The sequence below is a fragment of the Callospermophilus lateralis genome, chromosome 3 (assembly GCF_048772815.1).
Source record: "Callospermophilus lateralis isolate mCalLat2 chromosome 3, mCalLat2.hap1, whole genome shotgun sequence".
NCBI lineage: Eukaryota > Metazoa > Chordata > Mammalia > Rodentia > Sciuridae > Callospermophilus > Callospermophilus lateralis.
The window spans coordinates 59,101,871-59,123,070 of record NC_135307.1 but is presented as its reverse complement, the minus strand read 5'-3'; the positions used below and the strand labels follow the sequence as shown (position 1 = coordinate 59,123,070).

At 39.9% G+C, this 21,200-nt stretch overlaps 3 protein-coding genes across 5 annotated transcripts; 1 reads left to right on the top strand and 2 right to left on the bottom strand.

Moving 5' to 3' along the window:
• Positions 1-2,105: 2,105 nt before the first annotated feature.
• Mgat2 (alpha-1,6-mannosyl-glycoprotein 2-beta-N-acetylglucosaminyltransferase) lies at positions 2,106-4,509 on the bottom strand. Its single transcript, XM_076850251.1, has one exon. The coding sequence runs from the start codon at positions 4,169-4,171 to the stop codon at positions 2,828-2,830; it is 1,344 nt and encodes a 447-aa protein (XP_076706366.1). The 5' UTR covers positions 4,172-4,509; the 3' UTR covers positions 2,106-2,827.
• Positions 4,510-4,777: 268 nt separating this feature from the next.
• Rpl36al (ribosomal protein L36a like) lies at positions 4,778-6,109 on the top strand. Of its 2 annotated transcripts, none has more exons than XM_076848267.1 (2): positions 4,778-4,852; positions 5,650-6,109. In XM_076848267.1, exon 2 carries the CDS (start codon positions 5,681-5,683, stop codon positions 5,999-6,001), a length of 321 nt encoding a protein of 106 aa, XP_076704382.1. In that variant the 5' UTR covers positions 4,778-4,852; positions 5,650-5,680; the 3' UTR covers positions 6,002-6,109. The 2 variants fall into 2 exon arrangements, with proteins under 2 accessions (XP_076704382.1, XP_076704383.1); XM_076848268.1 differs by lacking the exon at positions 4,778-4,852 and adding an exon at positions 4,859-4,960.
• Positions 6,110-9,760: 3,651 nt separating this feature from the next.
• On the bottom strand, positions 9,761-20,585 carry Lrr1 (leucine rich repeat protein 1). 2 transcript variants are annotated; one of them, XM_076848264.2, is made up of 4 exons: positions 20,357-20,585; positions 17,186-17,284; positions 14,575-15,296; positions 9,761-12,029 (listed from the first exon to the last, which is right to left on the bottom strand). In XM_076848264.2, exons 1-4 carry the CDS (start codon positions 20,567-20,569, stop codon positions 11,789-11,791), a joined length of 1,275 nt encoding a protein of 424 aa, XP_076704379.1. In that variant the 5' UTR covers positions 20,570-20,585; the 3' UTR covers positions 9,761-11,788. The 2 variants fall into 2 exon arrangements, with proteins under 2 accessions (XP_076704379.1, XP_076704381.1); XM_076848266.2 differs by lacking the exon at positions 14,575-15,296.
• Between the last annotated feature and the right edge of the window lie 615 nt (positions 20,586-21,200).

Here is a 21,200-nt window from a genome sequence, read left to right as displayed (position 1 = left end):
GAATTCCTCTAGTAGATATATTTTTTGAAGTAGAGATGTAAAACAGTTTTAATACAATCTGTGTGTGTGTGTCCATATATATATATATGACTTATGTGTTGATTTTTGCTGCTTCTGCTTCCCTTACTTTAAAATTTCAAAATAAATATTCACTAAGTTGTTTGTCACACAAAGTAGTTCTCAAGAATGCAATTAACTAGAAATATGAATCCAAGTATGGGAGTAGAATCCTGAACCTGTTTGTTTTAATAAGTCTCACTATAGGGTGTAGTTGCTGAAACAAGAGCTTGCAGGAGGAAAGAACTTACCCATATTGATAATCTAAATAATTACAAATATCTAAATCGAATTTTTAAATGAAAATATATTTTACTTATACATGTTGCACAAACTACATGAGGTTAGTTTTTAATGATTTTCAAAAATTTCTTTCAAGTTAAGTATTAAAACATCTTTTGGTTTTATAGAATACATTTGAGAATTTAGAACAGTTTAATTTTTAAAAATCTGACAATTTGTTTTGAAAAGAAAAATTATTTTAATTATCACATCAAACAAAATCCACTCTTTTATAATCAATTTTTTAATAACCCAACTAAAATATGAGGCAAAGGGGAAATCCTAATGTGTTTCTCACAAAAAATTTTAGGACAGTGGGGCTGGGGTTGTAGCTCAGTGGTAGAATGCCTAGCATGTGTGAAGCCCTGGGTTCGATCCTCAGCAACACATAAAGATAAATAAATAAAGGTATCCATTAAAAAAAAAAAAAAAAACTTGATCTAAACACTAAACAAGGCCACTGGCTGATGTGTCCTGTTCTAGACATGGCTACTAATTCAGACTCTGGTCTTAGCTCAATTCTGGAAATGGCCTAATTTCTTTAGTCATTTAAACTGGAGATGTCAGGTCAGGGATCAAAAACTGGTATAAAGCCTAGGATTTATAATCTCCAGACAAAAACTGGCACTAGTGGCGCACACCTGTAATCCCAGAGGCTCTGGAGGCTGAGGCAGGAGAATGGAGAGTTCAAAGCCAGCCTCAGCAAAATTGAGGCACTAAAGAGCTCAGACCCATCTCTAAATAAAATACAAAATAGGGCTGGGGATGTGGCTTAGTGGTTTATGCTCCTGAGTTCAATCCCTGGTACCTCCCTTAAGCACCTCCCACCAAAAAAAGAAAAATACTGGCACTAGATTGGGATGTGAAGGTAGTAAAAAGGCAGCTCACAAAGGAAGAGAACTGTCTCACCTTAGATGAGCACATATATTTTTCAACCACATTCTTAAGTTGATGCAATAGAAATTTGAGACTGTTTTCTTAGGTTGAGGGCTAAGGATATAGCTCAGTTATAGAGCACTTGCTTAGCATACATGAGGTACTTGGGTTCAACCCCAGTACTGACAACAACAAAAAAAAAAAGTTTTCTTAGGTTGAAACAACCAATAGTATTATCTACACAGAATATAGCTTTTGATGAGTAATTTTTTAATTGAATGTAGTAATAAGGGAAACGTATACAAAATATGGAGTAAATTTTAAGCCTGTTACCTATTATTTACTGTATCCATCTTTTGTTAAAAGTACCTTGCCAGGCATGGTGGTGCATGCCTGTGACCTCACCTACTCTGAAGGCTGACACAGGAGAATCACAAGTTCAATCACAAGGATAGCATAGGTAACTTAGGGAGACCCTGTCTAAAAATACAAAAATAAAAAGGATTGGAAATGTATGTAACTCAGTGGTGGAGTACTCCTGAGTTCAATCCCTAATACTGGTGAGTTAAAAGCTGGCACTAGAATGTGTTGCACTTTGGCACAACTGAACTTTGTATCATTTCTGGCCTTAAAAAACAATTTAGGCTGTATTTCTCTTACACAGCAGCTTTTTTGTTTATTATCTATGCTTGCCTAATTTGAAAGCTAAATAGTTTCTTCCACAGCGAATGCACTGTCATGAGCAGGGTTTTATTTCAAACTTATTATACAATGTATAGACAGTAAATATTAAGATGTAATGCTTTTAAAAGTTCAAAACTTTTAAAATATCTTTACTAAATTTGGTGTAAGGAGTAAACGAAACTTGTTCTGCAAAATGATTAGGAACCTTTTTATGCAAAAATGAGTATTTTATTTTGGTACACTAAAAGAAAAAAAATCAAATCCATTGTATTTCTACACTGAGGTGAAAACAATGTTTAAACTTGCTTATCAATCAAATACATTCCAAAGAAAGTGTGTTCTATGAAGGTTCCAAAGCACAGGCAAATCTTAACACAATATACAGGAATCGGTAATACTGAAAATGACTGTTCTGACAGGGTGTTTAGCAAATATAACTTTTGAATTATTCAACCAGTGAAGCAATCCCTTCCTAATAACTGTGTCAAGAGTGAAACTGGGTTGTTCCATTAATACTCTCGTGATTTCATTGTAACACTTTTTTACTGCTATCAATTTTAAATTTGCTGTACTTAAAATAAGTTTTTGAAAGTGGAAAAGTATACAAAGTTTCAGATAAAAAGATTAACAGATGCAATTTAAATAAAATTTTCCCTCTTCCCTCATATCAATTAACAATAATCATTACTTTTAACAGAGACAGACTGAGCTTTAAAATTCAACTCCCAAAATGAAAACTTGTTTTACATCTTAATCAGATATAACTGGAAAAGATTATTATATATTTGGACACCTTTTACAAGAAAAAAAATTTTTTTGTATTAAAGCAGAAACCAGTTCCTAAATCTTTTATTCAGTTGTATATCCTGTTGAGACAAATATCAAAAATAGAAGACTGTCACTTTTGCTTTTGTAATTGACTTTTTTTTCACTGCAGCCTTCTATAACTTTTACAGAGTTCATGGTCCCTAATATCTCCCCACCCTCCATTTTTCCTAGGTGGGGAAATAGCTACCACAGTAAACTTTTCACTGATAGTTAAAGTTTCTGGAAACATGTACTGTTTGTTATTATTTAAGAGTAACTCAATTTGGGCACTCTGGGTGGAAGGCCTACATGTTTTCTTGTGATGCATTCCACAGTCTCCAGCATGAAAAATCCTAGGAGCTTGAGGAACCAGTACTTTCCAGAATTTTGGAAGACAAGATACAGTCAAATATTGAAGAGTCCAGTCCCAGTTATAATCATCATAGGTACAGAAAGTGTCTGTGCACTCAATCAGCTTCTGATAGGCATCCCGGGTCAAGGCTAAACCCATATTGTGCTCTGTGGATTTCCAAGTTTTCACATCTACCTTGTCAGCAATGCCATGGAAATTACGACTGGCAGTATAGGTCCCCAGTGAGATAACATCACACTCAGGGCACTCTTGCTCCTTCAATTTCCACATTTTTTTGAAGACATGGTAAAAGTCTGGAGCTAAGTAGTGGTCCTCTTCTAGGAAGAGTATAAGGCCAGTATAATCTCGAAGAACTTTGACCCTTTCCCATACGAAATGCAGCTTCCACCACCAATGATGTTTGGTTTGGGAAAATTTGGCCTCTCTGTAATGGCCGAAGGAGTCAGGATACTCAGCATTAATACACCCCAATTTCAAAGCTGCATTCTTCTGCAGGTCTCTGGGGCAATCTCTAGGATCACTCCCGGGAAACTCGTTGGGGTACAACTGAATGCTGAAAGGAAAGAACACCTGAAGAACAGGGCAGAAATCCACCCCAGCGATCAAATGATTGATCTCTGTCGACCAGAAGTCATGGCTAAAAATGACGAGGACGTTGTCAATGCCCTGGGCTTTTCGAAGTGAGTCCAGTAGCAGTCTGAGGTATTCCGGCCGGTTATGCACCTGGACCACCAGCACCAGCTCCCGGGGGGCCCAGGTGCCAGCCTTATCTACATTCCTCAGCGTCTGATCAAAGTTCAGCTGGTACACGAGGGACCGGTATCGCAGCGTAAGGTTGTCCGCCTCCGGCTGCGGGACCGCGGGGACCAGTGGAGCCGCCGACTCGTTGGAAACCCTGCGGATGCCCACCGACACCGCGGGATGGTCCCCACCCCGGCCTCCCGCGCCCCGCGCGGGCTCGACGTCCAGCAACGGCGGGGCAAGGGCTTCGTTCTTCCTTTGTCGCCCATTGCTGCTCCAGAGGACGAAGCCGCAGGCTGCCACCACGAGCGTCAGAATTAGCACCTTCCGTTTGTAGATGCGGAACCTCATGGTCTCCAGAGCCGAGGGCACCGGCGGGAGGGCGCGGAAAGGAGCTGTCGGCCTCTGCAAGGAAGGGGCGGGAGGGCGATCGCCCCGGCCTGTGGTGGTAGGAACTGGCCCCCGCGGATGCCCCGCTAACTCATCTCGGGCCTCGGGGGTCCTGGGGCTCGAAGGCTCTCAGCTGCCCCAAGCCACCCGGGATCCGCACATCTTCGCCCGGCAGCTGCAGCTGCCCCGCCGCTAGGAGCCGCGGCTCGGAGTCTTCTCGGTCCTCTCCATTCAGCACCACTGGTCCCGGAAGAAGCCCAGCCGCAAGCCCACCGCACCCCAGCTTCGTTACCTGCGCCTCCAGCGGCCCTGTGTCCTCTGCGCTCTCATCCTCACTCGGGTCCCGGACGACCAAGACTGAGCGACGACGCAGCCTCGCCCCACTACCGCGGCGACCGTTCTGACAACCCGGTACTGGCCAGCGGAGCGCCACGGCCCTTTGGCCCACACCCCTTGGGCCCTCCCCATAGGCCGTTGGTTGGCGCTTCCCAGACGCGTCCGGAGGCGACTGGCCGTAATAGCCAGCTGCCTATTGGCTCGCTGTCCTGTCGCTCAAGTTCAGTTCCTACTTCCGCTCCATTCCTCCTTTTCCTGTAAGGCGCGAGCGTGGCGAGGCAAGGGCTGCGGCCGCGAGATCTCCGGGTAAGTTAGCAGCTGGACTGTAGCGGTTTAAACAGGAGTCTCCATTGCTCAGAACCCGGGGAAGGACCTTGTAAGAAAGGGAAAGCGAGACCCGCTGCTTTGGCTTGGGTGAGTGTAAGAATTGGTTTCTCTGGTCAGGAAAGGAGTGTAGGCATGGCGGCTACTGGGCCGCGAGGCACGCCGCCTGGCTAAGGACACGTCAGCCCTGAGGGATGCTGACGGGTGACGGTGCTTCGGAGGGAAATCGTGAAACCAGACCGGTGTGATTCTTGGAGAAGGAACAGGGCGGATTGTAGCAGAAGCTACTGTATCCCGCATTGCATCAATCACCTAGGAGCTAGAAAATGGAGGAAGTGGGGGGGAAGGGAGTCATAAGGAAATTCTTTACCCTCTTTGGAAGAAAATTGGGTAAACACTGCATTTTTCTTTCTGGGCAGCACACTTTCTATAGACAACTGTGTGTACTGATTACTCCTAGTGCTGGTGCTCGTGTGTTTAGTGAGTAGCTTTATAAATAATCCAGTGATTTAATTATGCATAAGGTGTTGGGCATTGAATCTAGGGGCTCGCACGTTTGGCAAGCGCTGTTCCACCAAGCTGCATTCCCAACCTTGTCCAATAATTTTAAACGTTCTAAAAGTGTGCACTTGTATGTACAATTATCCATGGAGAAAATGAGTATTTGTTAAATTTATACATTACTGATTTATGAATGCTTTTTTTTTTGTAAATATTTGTATAAAACGTCTCACTTTTCAAAATGTTTAATGTGTGGTACATTAAATACTTTATTACAGTTTTCATCGCGTAGACACCTCTGCTGTAAAGATGGTCAATGTACCAAAAACTCGAAGGACTTTCTGTAAAAAGTGTGGCAAGCACCAGCCTCACAAAGTGACCCAGTATAAGAAGGGCAAGGATTCCCTTTACGCCCAAGGAAAGAGGCGCTATGATCGGAAGCAGAGTGGCTATGGTGGGCAGACAAAGCCAATTTTCCGCAAGAAGGCTAAAACCACGAAGAAGATTGTGCTAAGACTTGAATGCGTTGAACCAAACTGCAGATCCAAGAGGATGCTGGCCATCAAGAGATGCAAGCATTTCGAACTGGGAGGAGACAAGAAGAGAAAGGGCCAAGTGATCCAGTTTTAAACTTTTTTGATTTTTTTTTTTTTTCCCATTTAATTTTGATGTGAAAATACTGAAACTAGAAAAATTACCTGTTGGGGAATAAATGACAATTACATAATCATACCTAAATCTTTTGTGTGAGTGTGTGTGTGTTTACTCAGAATTGCATGTTTAATGTAGTTATCGCTTTAGAATGTGGTTCTTAATTTAAATTCTTTGAAAGTGAATTAAGGTTTATCCTCTTCTGAAATTCTTTTTAAAATTAGTTCCATGAATTGGAATTTTGTGTTTATAAGAAAATTCTGCCTTGAATTTTATAGCCAGGTTATAGACATAAATCATGTCCTAGGGGAAAATGCACAGAGTACTATTTCCCTCTTTGTTTCTGATCAATTCACATATACAGTAGCCATCCATTATCAATTGGGGTTACTTACAAGATCTCTGGTACTCTTACAGAACTGAACCCAAAGTTTTTTTCATTCATATATAGAGAGATGAAGCTTAATTCATAAGTTTGGCATAATAGTAAGAATAAAAATTATGATTGTGTTTACAGGGTTGGGGCCTACCAGGAAACTGAGGCAGCAAGAACTCCCTTAGAACCCTGATGCTCATGACAAAGTCAGATTTCAGATGTATTGCTCAGAGTAACAGGAAGAATTTATTAGAAGGGATACACTCCCTTGAGTGTATCCATGTAAAAGTGCAAGGATACACTGAAGGGGGAAAGGGACAGTATGCTTCTATACTCCAGTTTTAAGTTGTAAACAAACACAATACCTTTGTTTTTATGTGATGCTGAGGATTAAACCCAGTACCTCACACATGCAAGACAGATGCTATACCAACTGAGCTACAACGCCAGCCCTCCTATACTCCAGTTTTATTGGGGACCCCAGAGAAATTTTATGGAAATTTCTGAGTCCTGACCAGGTCCACCTCATCACTTTTGACTGGCATTAGGATGATATCAAATTTTCACGTTCCCTCCCCACCCATTGCCATGAAACTACACTTTGGCCCATGCTGATTTATATAAATCATTACAGATAGAGGAATTCTTATCTTCCTGAGTTTCAGGATCTGGCCTATGAAAAGGGTCACATAATCTCCCCCTTCAGGGTAGCTTGAATTACTCTTACGGACATTATTTTGGGCCTGCATTTCTGCAGTATATGACGTATACTGCAGGTAACTTTGCTAAAGAACATGATATATCCTCACCACTTAAAGCCAGGTAGGGCTGCAGGTACATCATTCCTTGGAAAAGAAAGCATGTGGGAGTCAGCACAGTGGGCCCATTTTATAGAATTATTCCCTTAACCTCCTGTCCTCTTATCAGTTAACACTGTAATAAAATTGCCAAGATTTTCTCTGGCACTTAGGGGCCATTGAGAAAATAAGGGTTATTTGGACATAAGCATTGTGACAGTTGTATGATATAACAGATGACTAAGAATAATAGGAAGTATACACTGGATACACTGGACAAAGCATGAGTCCAGTCTGGGGCATAAAATTTCATCATTGCTAATCAGAGTTGCTTGCAATTTAAAACTTAATGAAAATTATTTCTGATATTTTCCATTTAATATTTTCAGAATGTAGTGTGACATGGTAACAGACCATGTAAAAGAGGATGTTGTATATGTTGGGTGAATTCATAATAAAAAGTAAAGTTTTTTTTTTGCTAGAATTCAAATTGCCACTAGCAATACAAACTTACTTTTATTTATTTATTTAGTACTGGCGATTGAACTCCAGGGCACTCGACCACTGAGCCACATCCCCAGCCCTATTTTGTATTTTATTTAGAGACAGGGTCTCACCGAATTGCTTGGCGCCTCACAGTTGCTGAGGCTGGCTTTGAACTTGTGATTCTCCTGGCTCTGCCTCCCAAGAGGCTGAGATTACAGTTGTGTGCCACTGCACCTGGCACAAACTTACATTTTCATTCAATTATTCCTCAACCAGTATCTGGTCTCAGAGTCAGCTCTGAGAAGAAACTGTTTTAATGGTCACATCTGAATAAGGTTTTTAATAAGAAAGTGTCCTAAACAGCCAGGCGCAATAGTGCATGTCTGTACTCAAGTGACTTGGGAAGCTGGGGCAGGAGTGTTGCAAGTTCAAGACCAGCCTCAGAAACAGTGAGACTCTGTCTCAAAAAATAAAAAGGACTGGGGATGTAGCTCAGGGTGTAGTGCCCCTGCTACCTAAAAAAAAAAAAAAAAAAAAAAAAAATTAACATTTGAAATAGAATCACTCATGAATATTGGATTTTAAGGGGGGAAAAAAATGTCCAAAGTGAGAAACATTTTAGGAAAATGAAGGAGTAATTCTCAAAGAGTCTTCTAGATATAAGTGTGGTACTACATGCCTGTAAATCCAGTGACTATGGCAGGAGGATGGCAAGTTTGAGGCCAGCCTGAACAATTATGCAAGACCCTGCTTCAAATACAAGTAAAAAAGGTGGGGGTAAAGCTCAGTGACATCCCTGGGTTAAATCCTCATGTGAGTATGGCCTTAGGCCTGAGCCTAAGCAACTCCATTTTAAACACTCCAGTTTGAAACCTGCAGTCTCACCAGGAACACATACCCATAGAGCCCTCCAGTAAGGCATCAAATAAGTTACTTCCCCTCACCCTGATAAACCCCTGGCAGGCTGTCCTCACCTGGTAAGAAGGAAAGGCAAAAAGATCAGGATGGAGATCACCAGACCTAATGTTTCTGACCCCAGTGTAAATGATGTCATGGAGAAATCTGGTGGTAGTTGATAAGGATTGAAAGGGGGGGTCAAAAGCCCCAAAATTTAGTATAAAAATAGAGCTGATGAACAGGGATTCAGCCAGCTGAAACAAGGATGCACTCGAGCTTGAAAGCCTGATGAGAACCTGACATTCCATCACTTGTCATTGTTTCCTGAGCCTCTGCTTGATCCTCACCACTCTCAAAACCTCCTCTGGACCCTGGTGAGAGCCGAAACTCCTCCCTATGACCCCCCACACACACACACACACACAACTGGTCGTCCACTCCACGCCAGGAAAAGCCTGCCTTGGTTCTGGAGCTGATCACCCCAATCTAAGTGAGTGTGCATCTGCTGGACATAAAGCCTAAGGCTTAAGACCTTTGAAATTAGCATGCAGAGAGAATGTATGTCATTAGCCTGTCATGATTAAGTGTGTTTTGCAGTGCTTAGAATTAGCCTAGAATTGTTTGCTGTGAATTAATCTGGCATTGTTTGCTATGAATTGTCTATTGCAGTGCCTTAGCACTAAGGATTGTCGTTTTCTTGATTAAGAACCTAAAGAATGAAATTGTATTGAGTAACTTGAGTGAATAAAGCATTGAAAGGCACAGAAGCTCATGGACATTCTTTATTTCTCCCTTTGACTGCATATGTCGCAATTTTGCACCCTCGCAACACCCCATCACCACACAGGGACACACACAAGACAAAAAGAACAATAAAAATGTTGCAATAAGAACAATAATAGAGGGAGCCTACCTACAAGCCCAAATAATATGTGAATACTAGAAGGTTTTTTCCTGTAATTTTCCCCCTTTCTTCCAAAAAACAAAATAGTTATGAGGTTATTGCAATGGTCTAGTGGAAAGTATGATTTCAAGTAAGACAGTGGGAATGAACAGGATGGGAGTTAGTACTGATTCTGTTTCCCAGGATTAAATCAGCTCTTTTTCCATTCTCTGTCCTAGATCAAATTGTTCTTTAGCTGGTGTATTGCCACCACTTTTTAAATTAAAAACTTACACAAACCTAATAGCAAAAAAAAAAAAAAAACAACCCCAAAAAACAAAAACAAAACAAAAAAAAACCCAATACAGTCAAAAGACAAAAAAATTTTACTAAGTACAGAATGTAATCAGTAAAGGTGGCAAATTTCTGCTACCTCACTCAACCCCAAAAGTAAAAAAACTACAAATTAAACAAAGATTATGTGAAGGGCATTCTAAAACTTGTAAAAGCTTTATGCTATTCCTACTTAATGCTTGGTGAATATAATTCTGTATATAGAATAATATATGTAAAAAACACCAAAACTAGAGTGCTTAACAACTTAAAACTGAGTATCTCTTAACCAAAATGCTTGGGATCAGAAGAGTTTTGGATTTTTATTTTTTTCCCCAGGATTGTAAAATATTTATGTATACAAAATTAGATATTTTGGGGATGGGCCCAAAACTAAACACAATTCATTTGTTTTATACATAAGGAGATATTACATATATATGTTTACACTTATACACAGCCTGGAGGTAATTTCATACATTATTTTAGCATACTTTCATTTTTATTAGAACATTATAGTTAAACATAGTAGTTGGGTTCATAATACATGGAATTCCATTTCAGTTCACATTCCCCACCTTTGCCCTACTCTTCTCCTTACCCCCATTCTCCTTCCTTTACTCTAATGATCTTCCTTTTGTTCATCTATTCATTTTTTATTGGTTCTTTCTGATAAATGTGAAATTCCCAGTATACATTTATAAATGCACATAGCATGATTTTTAAAAATTCACTCCCCATTTCCTCCCCTTTCCCGTCACTCCCTTCCCCCTTTTCCTCTCCTTTTTCTATTCTACTCATCTTCTCTGTATGATTTCTGATACTCCCCTCCTTCTTCCTTTATTTTGCTCAAGCTTCTACATGACAGAAAACATTTGACTCTTGATTTCCTGAGGCTGAATAATTTCCGCCCATTTACCAAATGCCATTTCATTCTCCTTTATGGCTAGGTAAAACCATTGTGTATATATATCACAATTTTTTAATCCATTCATCTATTGATGGGCATCTCAATTGATTCCATAATTTGGCTACTGTGAATTGTGCTACTATATACAATGGGGGGGGGGGCCTGTATTGCTATTGTATGCTTCTAGTTCTTTTGGAATAATACTAAGGAGTGGGATAGCCAGGTTATATGGTGGTTCCATTTGCAGTTTTTTGAGGAATCTCCATACTGCTTTCCAGAGTGGTTGTATTAGTCTGTAGTCTCACCAACAATGGGGTACCTGCATTTTGACTGCAACCTGTTATGAGGTCAGGTGTGATTTTCCACTTGTGGAATGTCAGTGCTCAAAAACTTTTGGATTTTGGAGCACTCTTGGGATTAGGGACACTTAATATGTGCAAAGTTTAATAATAAGTTTTCACTATTATTTGGAATATTAGTCCTCCAAAGTGTATTTTATGTATAATAATACTCCCTTAATTGATATTCAAGAAGAAAGATGACATGAACATTCTTACAATTAGAATGATTGAGATCAGTATCTATTTAACATTAAAACCCAACCTTACAAATCTGGAAACTTTATGGTGAAATCAATACTGCAATAAATGAATAAAAAGTTAACCCCACAATAATATTAAGTTTTAATGAAATTAAAGTTTTAAGGTCAAGTGACTTGAAATATTGGCATAACACATATTCTTTTCCCCCAGTAAGTATATATAAAAGGCTTCCCTTGGACCTAGCACGGTGCTACACCCTGTAATCCCAGCAGCTTGGGAGGCTGAGGCAGGACCATGAGTTAAAAGCTAGCCTTAGCAAACTAGCGAGGCTTTAAGCAACCCTGTCTCTAAATAAAATACAAAAAAAAGGCAGGGGATGTGTCTTAGTGGTTAAGTGCCCTCGGGTTCAATCCCCAGTGGGGGGGAAAAAAAAAATAAATAAAGGCTTCCCTTTTTCCAATTTGGCACTGCAAAATCATAAGTCACAAAAGAATCCCAAGCTTATTTATAACTAAATGAAATTTTTTTTGTGGCATCACCTATTACTTTAACACATCAGAGGAATTTACATAGCAGGTTAGAGAACAAAAGTAAGAGGTAATAGGTGCTTCTGTACCACCCATATTATCTACTAAAACCACAGTGTGAGCAACAGAGTGGAGATTCATGGTAGTAGTTCCTTGAATGTAACAGTTCAGACAATATCTTCCACAAACACAGGTTTTTGCAGCATCCAAATCTTGGCAAAGATGGTAAGGAATGATATGAGAGCCATATGGAATCCTATTGGAAAAAACAATGTTAAAGACATATTTTATGATAACTAGATTTCAGACTTTCGTATTAGAAAGAAATTATTTGTACACTGAATTATAATGATGGAAAAATAAAATTACAACTTAAGGGGACTCAGTATATTGTTGTAATTTCCTGAATAGTGTGAATAGGACAAATATACTAATTAACTATGAAAATATCTTTGAGCATGACCACTTAATAGCACTATCACACACACCTATGTATAATTTACTTATATATGTAAATACATATATGTGTGTATATATACATATACATACATCTCTCTCTCTCTCTCTCAAGGGCCTTGCTAGGCAAGCACTCTACCAGTTAGCTACATCCCCAGTCCTTTTTATTTTTCTTTGGAGACATGATCATGCTGTGGCCCAGCCTCAATTTGCAATTCCTCCTGTCTCAGCCTGAATGTTTGAATGTAGGACCCAGTTTTGTTTTCTTAAATTCCTCAGAAGATTCCAATGTATAGCTAGCTATAATTAAGAATTTCTTGCCAGATGCAGTGGTGCACACCTGTGATCCCAGATACTTGAGAGACTGAGGCAAGAGGATGGCAAGTTTGGGGTAAGCCTGAGCAACTTAGCAAAACCCCGTTTCAAAATAAAAAATAAAGGGTTGGGGATATAGCTCAGTGATCAAGCACTCCTGGGTTCAATCCCCAGTATAAAAGAAAAATTCAGATATCTGATTTAATTCATCTATAGAGTGGCGACTGATTATCCGAAGTTTTAAAAGATCCTCAGTGCAAAGTAAAGTTTGAGAACCACTGCTTTGTAATAATAGTTCTTCTTCCTCTTCTTTTTTTTAAAAATATTTTTTAGTTGTTGATGGACCTTTATTTTACTTATTTGTATGTGGTGCTGAGAATCGTACCCAGTGCCTCACACATGCCAGGTAAGTTACCACTGAGCCACAACCCCAGTCCAGAAATAATAGTTCTTAATGATGGAGACGGCAATGGAAGGGTAGTGAAATGGATTTTAGTGGGGTCTGTAAGAATAATAAAGTATGCAAAAATTCTGTGTACTCATTTGTGTATTTTTCTCAATTCTTAACTTTGGTCAATTTTTAAAAGATTCCCTGAAGCGTTAATAAGGAGAAATATGACCATCCTACCATTTTATAGGCATTCAAAAATATTTTGGTTATCATCTTAACTTCCACACCTATATGAAAGAAGTATGAGGGTTGGGGCTGTGGTTCAGAGGTAGAGCGTTCGCCTACCATGCGTGAGGCACTGGGTTCCATCCCCAGCACCACATACAAATATGTGTCCACCTATAACAAAAAAATAAATATTAAAAAAAAAAAGAAGCATGAGCAAAATGAACAACTGGAGTTTAGAGTCTCATGAAACGAGCTGCAATTAGTGTTCAAAGTCAAGAGGAAGAGAACCAACAGCTACCGAGTTGTTCTATTATGCCAAATGCTTTGGCATTGCATTTGCTCATTTATTTTCACAACTCTGTAAAGTTGATATTATTATTTCTATTTCACAGATGGGAAAATTTAATCCAGAGGTTTTAACTTGCTAAAGTCAAACAAAAGGGTCAAGCCAAGAATCAAACTCAAATCTAACTCTAAAGACTACACACTTTACCATTATGCCGGATTGGAGTTTTCAAATTTAAGAGTGCATCAAAATCATCTGGAGGACTCAATAAAACACAGGCAGATCCTGGTATGTCTGGGGCATAGTCTAAGAACTTGCCTAATTAACAAGTTGGTAGGTGATGCTGTTGCTGCTGCTTCTGCTCAGGGGACCACACTTTGAGTAACAATGACATTCATTCTATTTATGAAGGGCCTACTATGTGCCAGAAGCAGAGCATCTCATGTTTTAGATCCTAAAGAAATAATGGAGAATAAAACAAAATTCAGATGATGATATACACCTGTAATTCCAGTGGTTTGGGAGGCTAAGGCAGGAGGATTAAAAGTTCAAGCCAGCCTCAGCAATTTAGTGAGGCCCTACACAACTTGGGGAGACCCTGTCTTTAAATAAAATACAAAAAAGGGCTGGGGATGTAGCTCAGTGGTTAAGTGCTCCTGGGTTCAATCTCTGATACAAAAAAAGAAAAAAAAGAAAAAGAAAGAAAAATTCATGCCCTCATAGATCTTACATGCTTATTAGAAAATCTGACAACAAAGAAACAAATGTTAAAAAAATATAGTGTCAGGTAATAAATATTATGACACCCCCAAAACAACAACAACCACAAAAACCAAGCCATGTAAGGAGGAAGGAAGTGAAGACTACAACTTTTGATAAGGTGGACAGATAAGAACTTTCTGGAATGGTACTTAGGCAGAAAACTCAATGAAGTGAGGGAGAGAGTAGGAGAATTTCCTGAAAACCATTCCAAGCAGAGGTAAAGAACAACAAAAAGGCCATCATAGCAAGGGGTCAGGTTGTACATAGCACTTGAAGCTATGCTAGACTTTGACTATTATTCTGAATGATAAGAATATTAGAATGTTACCAAAGATCCAAATTTAATTATTATGAAAGTCTTACCTATTATATAGTATGGCTCGTGCAGAAGATTCCAATAAACTTAATGGCACTTGCAGTTTTATAACTGGAAAGACCTTTGGCTGTTCAAAAGTATTTCCAAAAAGATCCAAATACTCAAGGGATAGGTTTTTAAATTCACATGGCAAAAATGAAAGCTTATTTCTAGCTGCTGACAAAAAACGAAGGTTTGCTAGTTGTCCTATCTTGAAAGGAAACTGAATCAATTCATTATCATCAAGTTTTAAATCTGTAAGTTCTCGCAGCTGGCAAAACTGCACAGGGAGTACCTTGATTTTGTTTTTGCTGAGATCCAAACTCCGAAGTGACTTTTGGAGTGTAGACTGACACAAGGCCACACTAAATGACTCCAAGTGATTGTCATTCAGGTTAAGTTCTTGAAGATGCATGAGGTCTCCAATTGTCGCTGGAAGCTTTTTTATGTGGTTGTGACTCAAGTCCAGCTTCCTAAGGTTTTTTAAACAAAGCATACGCATGTCAACTCGAACAAGCCCACAATAAGAAACCTGAAGGTGTTCCAGAGAATATGGAAAGTTCTTGCTTAGAGGATAGTCCTTTTTGGAAGTGATAACCACTTTTGTTTTAAATTTTTCAAATTCTGATGTTTTCACTGGTGTGAGTGTGGAAAGTGATGCGTTGATATCACAGCCTTTATGAACCAGTCTCACAGCTGAAAGGAAACTCTTCAAACTGCCAGAATTGGCCTGAATAAATAAAAAGTTATAAGATCATAAATTCATTTTTAGATAACACATATGCTAGTTCTTCCCATAACAAATCCTGCATTTATATATGAAAGTCATACATTTTATTGAAATTGGCTGTACAAAATATTTTTTTTAGTATTTTATTCAATCTAAATTTCAATTTTAAAAGTTCCTGAAAAAATTTGAGAATTATATTTAACATAAACAGTCTAAATAAAACTATTCAAAGGGAGAATTATTAAGAGCATAAAAATGAGATAGGCCATGCTTATCTATGTAATGCAAAATGCTCAGGATGCCATTCACAAATACTAGGAGTTGAACAAAGTGATGGCCCTTCTCAAAAACAACAAAGTAGCTGGGCACAGTGATGCATACCTATAATCCCAGAAGTTCCAGAGGCTGAGGCAGGAGGATCACAAGTTCAAATTTAGTTCAACCATTTAGCGATGCCTTAAGCAACTTAGCGAGAGCCTGTCTCTAAATAAAATACAAAAACAGGGCTGGGGATGTGGCTAAGGGTTAAGTGCCCCTGGTTCAAGCCCAGGTATCCAAAAAAAAGGGCAACAAAGTGCTAGAAAATACAAAAAGAAAGAGATCCAGCTGGAGAGAATGAGAAATCACTTATAAAGTGGCATTTGAATTCAATCATCAATAAAAATAGCTAATACTTATAGGATAGGATATTTTAGAAGTTTCCTAAAATTTATAAGTGAGGGACAAGTGAACTTTAAGGAACTTTGAAAAACTATATAATCCTATTTTGTGGGAATGTGGGAGTTGTGTAGAATATTGGAAATATAATATAGTATTAGGATACATTGTGAATGAGCTTGGATATCAAGACAAGGAGGGAATGATCAGGCTGTGGGAAATCGCTGAAGAATTTTGAGCAGGAGCCAGGCATGGGGGTGTACATCTGTAATCCCAGTTACTTGGAAGACTGAGGCAGGAGGAGCGTAAGTTTGAGAACTTGAGCAACTTGGCAAGACCTTGTCTCAAAAAACAAAAAGGGCTGGGGCTACAGTTCAGGGTAAAGCGCCTCTGGGTTCAATCTACAGAATCAATCAATCCATGCATCAATCTATCCATTCATCAGTCAGTCAGGCTAGCAATGTAGCTCAGTGGCAGAGTGTATACTTTAGTTTGCAGAGGGCTCTGGGTTTGATCTCTAGCTCTGTGGGGAAGAAAAAAAAAAAAGGTTGAGTAAGATATTGCTCTTACTCTCTGGGAAGGAGAAACAAGGGGTGAGAGATGGCAAAGAAAATAGGTTTTAAAACATTTTTAATGGTTTAGTTACTTTAAAAATGATTATAGTAAATAAAACACAAAAGAGATGGTTCTCATTGCATTTTACCCCCTTTAAAATCAAATTTGTTTGATGGTACTGGGGATTGAACCCAGGGGCACGCTTCCACTGAGCTACACCCTCAGCCCTTTTAAATTTTTATTTTTTAATTTTTCAGACAGGGTTGTGATGGCCTCAAACTTGCAATCTTCCTGTCTCAGCTCCCAAGTCATGAGCCACTGGGATTATAGGCATGTGCCACAGTACTCAGCTTAAAATGAAATTTGTAATATGAGATTTAGGTGGCAAAAATGCAGACCTGTGCTACTTGCCATGTACAGTTCCAATTTAAGAACACTATCTATACTGGGCACAGAAGCAAATCTACTTTTCCTCCTTGTCTTCGGAGCCTCCCTAAGGCAGCCTCTGCTCTCTCCTAAGGCAAAAAATACACACAAGCATATCTGGGAAGCTGCCTCTTCAACACACCTGCAATAATCCTCTCTTACTTAGCTATGTGAGATATCAGAATGCTGGAATAGCTTTCTTCTTTAAAGAAAACAGAGTCAAGCAACCTAACCTGTTTACAATACCATACCTTACTTAGACAGATATCAACAGGAGGCTCCTTTAACCGGATAGTAGCTTTCCCTTCATCTGTAAATTTGGTGAAGAACTGCTCAATGTTTTCCTTTAGCTGCTTAAAATCAATGGGGAAAAAAGGACAAAAATAGTATTGTTATTCAATAATTCTTACTACAACTAGAATATACCAGTTACTTTACCATGCTTTGATTGGGCTTTTAGTCCTTAAGCCTGGGTGTTTTACAGTTGCCTCCCACTAGGTTATAAAAGAATTCCATGACAGGTGAAATTGAGTCTTTTTTATTTCTGTATTCCCAGAGCTAGAACAGTGACTGACACATAATGAGTACTCAACAATTTTTCATGACTGATGTCACATTTGCTTTAGACTTCAACAACTATTTATTGAGAAGCCACTATGTACCTCATACTATGATTCAGGCTGAGACATAGTAGTGAATAAGACTGACATGGCAACTACACTTAGAGTTGACAGTATGACAGTTTTAAAAAAGTAATTATAAGCATGACAAATATATTGTGTAGGCTGCTATAATCTTGGCAAGGAAATCTTACATAGTCTATAGGAAGGTGACCTTAAAGGTGAGATTAGAAGTATTAGGGTGATGTTGAGCAACAGATGCAAGGAAAATGGATGAAACAGCATTCCTAGGAGGAAAAAGGTAAAGCCTGAGGAAAAGGAAAGCTTGGCAACTATGAGGAACTGAAAGAAGGTAATTCAAGATGGTGGAGAGGTCTGGAGAAAAGGCAGAAGAATATGGAAGGATAAGAAGAAATCAGACACAATGAAAGACTTTGTAATGTATATTAAGAATTTTGGACTTTACCCTAAGAACAATGAAATCCACTGTGGGTTTTTTTTCTTCTTCTTCTTTTGTCAGGCAGGGATGCAGGGGAGTTTACAGGATTGAACTCAGAAGTGCTTGATCACTGAGCCACATCTCCAGACCTTTTTTGTATTTTATTTAGAGTCAGGTTCTTGCTAAATTGCTGAGGCTGGCTTTGAACTGGTGATCTTCCTGCCTCAGCTTCCCCAGCTGCTGGAATTACAGGTGTGCACCACTGTGCCCAGCCTACTGAAGGCTTTTAAAATAAGAAACATGATCAAATCTCTTATTTTTAAAAATTCCCTTAACTTCAGGGTAAAGCCTGAACTATGAGGAAGAAGAGAATGGAATAGATGGGCAATGGAAGAAAGAAGGAGAGCCTTTTAAGAAACTAGCCAGGAAAGTGATAGTTCAGAGCTGGGATGAAAAATGCTTAGGAAGTGGAATTCAAAGGATTCAATGATATAATGGATATGGGGAGGCAAAAACTTTGTTTCTGGATGGTAGTGCTATTTAATGAGTTGTAGAACACTGACAAAGGCAGGTTTGGGGTGACAAGAAAAATTAATTTCTAGATATTTTGAATTGAAAATTTGAAACATATTCAAGATCTCCAGTAGGTAGTAGATTTGAATCCACAGTTAAGGAAAGAACTAGCTAAGATACAGGTTTAGTCAGATGGATGGTAGCTTGTCACATCGCAGGAAAGTAAAATGTCCCAAGGTATTTCCCACAGTTAGTACTAATGTCTATTCTTCATGGCCCAGGTCTGGCATTACCTGAATTCATCCAGCCAATGTTTACTGAACACCTACTAGGTTCTGAGTACTGTTGTACCATATCTGCCAAACCTTCTCAAGCTCCTGTAATCAGAATTCATCTTTTTTTTTTAAATAGTCTAGTAATAACACTTATTATAGCCCATCTTGTATTATAAGTAGTGGCTTCTGTTTCTCCCTATGATTAAGTCAAGTTTCTTATCTCACAGTTTCTAGCATTGCACCCCGCACACAATAAGTCTTCAACTAAAGATTTACAACAAAATTTGGTTAGGATTCTGACCAGCTTGTCTATTAATGCAGCAAAAATTTAAGAAGGGAGAGTACAGGGGCTAGGATTGTGGCTCAGTGGTAGAGTTTGTTTGGCACAAATGGGGCATTAGATTCAATTCTCAGCACCACATACAAACAAATAAATTAAATAAAAGTCTATTGACAACTTAAAAAAAAGTACATTATGAGTTTTTTAAAGAGACAAACCTACACTGGGCATGAAAAAGGTCAGTTTTGGGGAACATAATCATGGAGAAAAGAGAGGCCCAATTCTAGTTACAAGCTTCCTTCTGACATTTAATGGTTCTCTGAACTATAACATGTTGAGTAATTTCTAAATTCTTTCAATTTTCAAAAAAAAAAATTGCATGAAGTGATTCCATTAAAATTTAGACTTTCAGCTACTTACAGCAAACATTAGGTGGTTATGATAGTAACACTATTTTTCCTCAACTAAGTATTCACTGTGGAATATAATATGTAAGGAAAAATAATCTAGAAATTGTATAATACCCAAAGTTAGAAGCAAGGTGGATGATGAATTGTTTGCTTGGTTTTACTTGTAATAGCTATGAAGATATTCTGTTTTCACAAAATAATATAGTACCTGGTAATAGAAGAAACGGAATTTTTATAAAGAAATCTATATTTGAAAGTTTTGAAACTTCAACTTCTAACAGCTTCTAGAGTTTGTCACAGCTCTACAGAAAAGATCTGGGCCTAAGAAATCAGGTCAAACATTAAAAAAGAGGGAGCGGAGACACTATAACCAATAACTTACATAAAAATATGAAAATGCAACCCAAAGCACTAGTGTACAGTTTTACTATTGTACTAATTGGGCCTACTGACTTTGGATGCTATTCATTATCTCTTAAAGGCGGCTGTTTAAAAAGAAGTTGGGAAAAACAGAATTTATCATATAAAAGTGCAGTTACTTCACTGTTCCCTCAAATTAGCTGCTTCACTTGCAGTTGTTTCACGCAGTGAAATTTTATTAGAGGATTTAAAAGGGCGGGGTTGCTTTCTACTATTGAATAACGACGACGTAAATTCAGCCACAGAAATGGGCAAGAAAAACAACGAAAAGATGCATTCTCAGAAGTTTTCGGGCGGGTAAGTAGCCCCACAAGACTGTAGGCCTGGGGTGGTGTTGGGACAAAGGGGCCGAGCCGAGCTCCCCAAAGCGGACGCGGGTTCCGGAACCGCCGATGTGGCGGTTGATCTGAGACTCAGCGCGCGCCTGATTCCCCTGGCAAGCCTGCCCGCTCCATCTGCACTCACCTCATAGCGGGTCCCGCGCTTGTCCTTCATGGTAGAGATCAGCAGGCAGGCGGGGCGCGGGCTGCCAGGCTCGCCCCTCGCGCGGGGCCGCAGCTGACTCCCGAGCGTCTGCTGACAAAGGCTCAGTATGGCTCGGACACCCTTGCCTCGGTTCCTGAGCCCCAAGGCCGGCAAGTGCCGGCTGATCACCTCCACCTCGCAGTGCAGCTTCATCTCGCCCTAGCGGCGGCATCAATCCACTCACTCCGCTTTAAAACTTCCTCCTTCCCGCCACGCCGCGCCCGCCGGGGTCCTAGAGCAGGAAGGCTGCCCGCGGATCCGCCTGTCGTTGGACGAGCCGACAGCACTAGGTTTAAGCGTCCAGCGCTAGCCGCGTCCACTCTCTTTGTCCAGCAGAGCCCTTCCTGTGGTCGCCGGTCAGGAGAGCGCCGTCATCGGCCTTCTCAGGACCTGGCTCGCGCCTTTCGAAACCGGCGGCAGGCGAGGGCTCAACGTCCTCTCTCACGAGAGGTGCCGTTGGCTGCCGTGGCTGTTATTGTTTGGTACCGATTTCTACAGTCTCCGCGGTTGACCGTGAGAGACCGAGAGTTTCCCAAAGCTAGGCAGGCATCCCTCTGTTTATGGGGAATTTACGAGCTGCCCCAGAAGCCAGCGAGGGCGCGGCATTTCCTGGGGAGGACGAGCTGGCGTTTTGGTGGCCTACCTTAAGTTAGAATCCGACACCTGTGAATTCAGAGCGAAGCTTTAAATGACAGTATTTGACTTGGCAATTCCTGTTAAACAAATCTTGCTTTGCCACGGAGGGTGGGTTGAATGCAGTGATAGACTTGGCTGCATCCGAGAC

What these genes read in the sequence shown, in the direction of transcription:
- Mgat2 (XM_076850251.1), bottom strand. Translation starts at nt 4,171, where the DNA reads ATGAGGTTCCGCATCTACAAACGGAAGGTGCTAATTCTGACGCTCGTG.
- Lrr1 (XM_076848264.2), bottom strand. Translation starts at nt 20,569, where the DNA reads ATGAAGCTGCACTGCGAGGTGGAGGTGATCAGCCGGCACTTGCCGGCC. An exon ending in AGCGCGGGACCCGCTATGAG is followed by an intron (nt 17,285 to 20,356) that starts GTGAGTGCAGAT and finishes GATTTTAAGCAG; the next exon opens with CTAAAGGAAAACATTGAGCA. An exon ending in CGAGCCATACTATATAATAG is followed by an intron (nt 12,030 to 14,574) that starts GTAAGACTTTCA and finishes TTTTTCCAATAG; the next exon opens with GATTCCATATGGCTCTCATA.
- Rpl36al (XM_076848267.1), top strand. Translation starts at nt 5,681, where the DNA reads ATGGTCAATGTACCAAAAACTCGAAGGACTTTCTGTAAAAAGTGTGGC.